The sequence below is a fragment of the Rhipicephalus sanguineus genome, chromosome 7 (assembly GCF_013339695.2).
Source record: "Rhipicephalus sanguineus isolate Rsan-2018 chromosome 7, BIME_Rsan_1.4, whole genome shotgun sequence".
NCBI lineage: Eukaryota > Metazoa > Arthropoda > Arachnida > Ixodida > Ixodidae > Rhipicephalus > Rhipicephalus sanguineus.
In genome coordinates, this window is record NC_051182.1 from 103,293,941 (window position 1) to 103,299,388 (window position 5,448).

The following is a 5,448-nucleotide window of genomic DNA, read 5'->3' on the forward strand; positions in this document are numbered from 1 at the left end:
GTGTGGACTTTACCTGGACTTATGGAGCTGTGTACCAGGAATTGCGTCGCCTGGAATTCATCGAGGACCGCTGCGAGCTTCGTCGTCGGCATCGTAATTGGTGAGCCCCAATATATGGCAGGCCGGCGAGGTGTGGGGCGTGTTCACCGAACGTAACTCGCTATAGTTTCCTAGCTCAACCGAAGTTGAAGGTTGCGTGGAAATTTAGCGAGCGGGTTCCTTGAACAATGCTGCCACTTCGAGTCCCAACTCCCCGTGACACAGGCGCGCGCGTACAGCTTTCAGGCTTAGCTGACGGTTAGGTAGGTAGGTAGCTTTGTCAGGGGTTGTGTGCACGGGAGGACTCGACCCGGAATGTCCGTGGCGCTCCCGCGGGCCTCATTTCGTGCCAAACTTCTCTGGTGCGTAATGTGGTTCTCGCGGGCCGCAAAGCGGCGTCCCGGTGTTTGCCTCGTCGGCTTGTCCCCGAACTTCAAGAAGCCGGCAACGTCTGAACTTCAAGTCTGCACAACGCGTCGCGTCGGGGACTTGCTGCGGGCGGAGCGCAGGTGGGTTAACCCTTCTTTCTTTAACGTTCACTCGTGTTAGAGTTGGTAGTGCCCGTTCTAGCTGACATCTTTCTCGCGGTTTGCGTGTTCTCTTGCCGCGTTAACCCTTGCCCTCTTTTTTTTTTTCTTTCGTAGCTTCGACTTGGCTGCTAGACCTGCAGAGTGCACATGGACCAGCCGTGGCTTCGCGCTCAAGCGTTATTCGTGAGACTGCGTTTATTTTTTTTTACGCGCGCTTTCGACGCCTAACAAGTTTTCCTTTCGTTCTAGGAGCGCTGACGTACTGACACGCCCCGTGCCGCTCCGGCTTAGCTTTCGCACTATCGCCGACGGAGTCTTCATGGCGGACGTGCTCCCGGCATTGGATCGAGTAAGCATCTCTCGTATTTCCATGAGTAGTACAGTAAACCCGAAGGGCCACCTTGCTTCAAGCTTTGTTAATCGCAGCCATCGTTCTCTGAAGGGTTAATACGGGCATGTCGAAGGGTTTAGGGGACGCCTAAATGGTGACAGCTTCCGTAGTGACTTAGCAGCCTACTGCGTTCAGCTAGAACGTAGGCTCTGCGGTTACCGTGACCGGCCATTATATAGGCGCATGTATTTGGTTGATAGCATTTCAGCATGTGCGCGCGTGTCCTTTGAATTTGGGGGCGTTGCGTGCGCGCGGGCTAGTGCGCGGGCATGCGCACAAGAGAAGTCAAGACACCACAAACTCCGTTTTTTCATTAGGGAGTATCGTAATCGGCGTTTGTCGTGTCTTGACTACGTCCGCATTTGCATGCCCAGACCTTTAACATCAATACGTACCAAGCAGCTCAGCTCTCAGTTACTCTATCTTGCTCCTTCTTGGCCTCTATAGTCCCATGAACTGCAAAGAACAAGTTGCGTCCACTTGTGCACGTTGTGCCTCCAGGTATTAATAAGTTCGTTGCCTTCATCCCAGGAGCGCCGACTGTCTTCACACACCCCTTGGGCCACAACGGCTGATCTTCCTGGCGGATATCCTCCCGGCACTACCTCAAGTGAGCACTTTCTCATACGTCCACGAGTAGACTATAAGCAAGAATCGTGCTTCTAGCTGATTTAATTGCCTGCAGCCATTGTTATCTGAAAAGGTTACTATGGGCATGTTGAAGTGTGCTGGTATACACGACACCCACCACAGTGACTTAGCGACTATGTTGCGCTGATATAAGCGAAGATAAAGGCACTAAGGTTACCATTTCCAGGAATGGTTGGAGCGTATATTTTGTTAAGGGAGAAACGACCGTACATTTAGATATAGGGTGTTTTTTTAGAAAATAAGTTTTTATAAAAATTATATGATAGTCAAGTTCCTGTCGTTTTCGCACATGAACTCCCCGTCGAGGCGGAAAAACTTTCCTGCAGCTAAAATGACGTTGACGCGACTAATTAACAAAAACTCGTTTAATTAACTTTTTAATTATTGACGGGAGGGCAGGTGTTTATATTACAAAGTTGTAGTGGGCGCCAATTGATGGCATATCTATTCTTTAGTAACGAAAGTTGCACGTAGTTCGAGATATTCATCATCGAATTTCAAGGGAGAAATCGAAACTGACCGCTCACGAAGCGCGGCCGAACACCGGGAATGACACGTGACAGGGAAGTGACGAAACTTGAATGAAGGCGCGCCAAAGCAGAATCTGGTCAGCAAAATCGGCAAGCATGCTGAAATACACTAGTAAACAGCTTAATGCTTGCGTGCGATGCGTGGTACCTATGTTTCTTTCTTAAACCATAAAAAAGGCGCGAAAGCTATTTAGCCTCTGCGCAAGAAGCGCCTGTGGCCGACCAGTGCTTTATGCATTCCAGACAAAGAAAAGGCCGATATTTCGGTTTTCTTGCGCACAGTTCGAAAGAAACAAATAAGCACCAAATACCACGCGCAAAAGTAAGACGATGCACGGGCAGAAGTGAGATGCCTTGCAGCCTTTCATGAAAACATGCGGCCACGGCGCGCCGTCATTCAAACGTCGTCAGTCCCATGTGACGCGTAGTTTCGGTCCGGCGTAGAACGGTCGCGCTGCGTGCGCGCCTTGCGCGATCGGTTTCGATTTCGCGCATGAAATTCGATGACGATTATTTCGAACTACGTGCAACTTTTGGGATTTCTAAAAAAATAGGTGTCGAATAAGTTGGCACGCACTACAACTTTATAATATAAAAACCTGCCCTCATGTCAATAATTAAAAAGTTAATTAAATTGTTTTTTTTAATTCATGGGAACAGCGTCATTTTAGCTGTGGCAAAGCATTTCCGCCTCGACGTGGACTTCGTGTGCTTAAACGACAGGAGCCTTACTGTCATAGGTTTTTTTAAATCGGATATCTGTATTGTCTAAAAAACATCCTGTATAGGCAGCACATTAAGAAAATCTAGCTGTGTGAAAACGTTTAGTAAGTTGTCGGCAAATGAATGAGGGCACCTAAGTGAGCTGTTTAATTATTAAAACGGGAACAAATGGTACTGGAGAAGTGAGTGATAGAACGACAGACAGGGCGCTGACATTATGGAATTCTATCAGTATACAACTGCTTGTTTCCATCTCGGTCAATCCATGCATTTCATCAGCTTAATCGTGCTCGAGTTTGGCGTTAGAGTGCCTCTTCCTGGCCAGCAGCTATAACACCGAGCAATACTGCAGTTCCCAACCAGAAAGATTTCCTTAGTGTTTTAGAGTAGAGCTCTAAGTTGCCGCGTCGGCGTTCCCAGTCTGTCGGTCATGACAGACTAGAAACGTGACTTAGGGAGTATCTTAACCGTTGGGTAATTTTTAGCTCCAGATAACTGCCAAACAACTTCTATGTTGCGAGATGCCAAGTGGACGGCTCTACTTCGTGACAGGAGCTCGTATTATTCGAAAATTTTTTTTTTGGCCTAGACTGACAGCAGTGGTGGGTTGTAGCATTTCTAAAAGTACCGTGACAAGCCTAATTGCTAAACGCTTCATCGTTAGCTTATATTATGTCCACTGCAGGGAAGAGTCCTCTCTGAACGATTTCCAGTGCACCGTTTCCTGCGCTAGCAGATTCTATTTTATGCTTGCAAATTTCTTAACTTCGTCGCTCCACCTAACCCATTGCTGCCCTAGGACACACTTCGTCTCTTGTTATTCATCCAGACACTCAAATTGACCACCGGCAATTTGTGCTTCTCTTAGCATGACTTGCCCTGATCCGTTTCTTTGTCTTAATGTTTCCTCCCGATATCTACTACCCCTGTTCGTTTAGACTCGCACTGTTGTCTTCCTCAGTTTCGACTATCGTTTTGTTTCATCGTATTCTGTGTGATCCTTTTAACGAATTTTAGTTTCTCTCGCTTTCTGGCCCATACGTTAGCACTGACTAAGTGCAATGCTTTTTAACCCTTCCCGCTTTCGTGGCAATGGTAATATTCCGGTGATGAGTCGAGAATGCCTACTGTACGTGCAATAGCCCTTTTTTAATCTTCTGTGAATTTCTTTTGCATGAGTAGGCTCCCCTGTTAGCGTTTAGCTTCAACGTGACCCTTCTACTGCTTCTAGGGTGCAGTTGTTTAACACGCGCTTTTCTCTCGCCGTACCAACTAGCATAATCTTTGCTTTCTGCATGTTGAGCTTCAACCCTGCTTTGAGGCTTTTTCGCTTCGTCTTCAGTCATTTCCCCTTGGCTGTCGTCATTCGTGAAGTGTATGGTGCGGTCTGTAAACTGTACATTGCTAAAATAGTCGGTTAATCTTTCTTCCTATTTCTTTCCAATCCAGTCACTCATACTTCCATACATGCAGTGAACAGCAATAGTGATTGTATCTTGTTGTCGAACCTCCTTCTCGATCGTGACTTTGTTGCTTTTCTGAAGTAGCAGGGTAGCTGTGGAATAGCTTGTCCCTCGTAATTTGAGCAAATACTGAAAAAATGAAAGGCTTGGAATTTTGTGTGTGTATGTTCTGGTTTATTGTTCGTTCGTGCCCCTATGTAGTCGCGCTCAACGAGTTGCAACATGGTGGCCTTCTTTCAAAGGTCCCTAAGCTTCAGTGACAATGGCAGATGTTAGATTGGTTTATAAAATACCAGCAATCTAAAGTGCTTCCTTAAATAATTTTCTTTGCGCTGCCGTGTTTTGTTGGCGCCACTTATACCACGGGCTACGAGTTGCAACTCGTATTGGGCTCGACTGTGCCTTGTTACCCGAACACATATTGGGCTGCGAGTTTAACATGGTAACTAAGTGAACCAATCAGCTTATTGATTAGCATCAAAAGACAATGCTATATCGATTCGCGTTACTGTATCTTGTGCTTTTGATACAGAACAGACTTGTTACTATCGCACTCAGTATGAGATACATCACGCGAGCGCGTGGCCGAGCGCTCTGCAAGGTTGCACAGTGGCACCGATTATGGTATGTTTTAGAGTTATCTGGAGAGAGTTTGGCTGTCCCTGCAAGCGCGCATCGCCTCCACTTGCTTTCACCCTCGCCCTCGTTTTGCCCTGCGGTGATATCAGCTTCGAAAATAACAACTTCGAGGGTGCATCGCACGAGTAGCCAAACTCTCTCCCGATAACTCGAAAACATGCCATGATCGGCGCCACTGTACAACCTTGCAGAGCGCTCGGCTACGCGCTCGCGTGATGTAGATCATACTGAGCGCGATAGTACGTGTCTTTGGCATTACTATACCAGGGTTTCCCACTTGCTTTGACAGTAATTTTTAAAGAATACTAAATCTAGCAAAGGCGTACCATCGGCGCATTAGCGGTAATTGTGTGCTTAGAGCCAGTATTTTTCATCACTTAGTATGGTTTTGTTTTGTCTTTTTTTATTCTTGCTTCAATCGCTAACATGTCAAAGTTGTAGGCCTACCCAAATAACCTCGGAATCGAGTATTCATTTTCTGC

General features: G+C 46.8%; 1 protein-coding gene across 1 annotated transcript; it reads left to right on the top strand.

The window, feature by feature from the left end:
- The first annotated feature begins 343 nt into the window (after nucleotides 1-343).
- LOC125759136 (uncharacterized) lies at nucleotides 344-1,626 on the top strand. Its single transcript, XM_049417459.1, has 4 exons — nucleotides 344-548; nucleotides 684-752; nucleotides 819-918; nucleotides 1,492-1,626. Exons 1-4 carry the CDS (start codon nucleotides 355-357, stop codon nucleotides 1,624-1,626), a joined length of 498 nt encoding a protein of 165 aa, XP_049273416.1. The 5' UTR covers nucleotides 344-354.
- The last annotated feature ends 3,822 nt before the right edge of the window (nucleotides 1,627-5,448 follow it).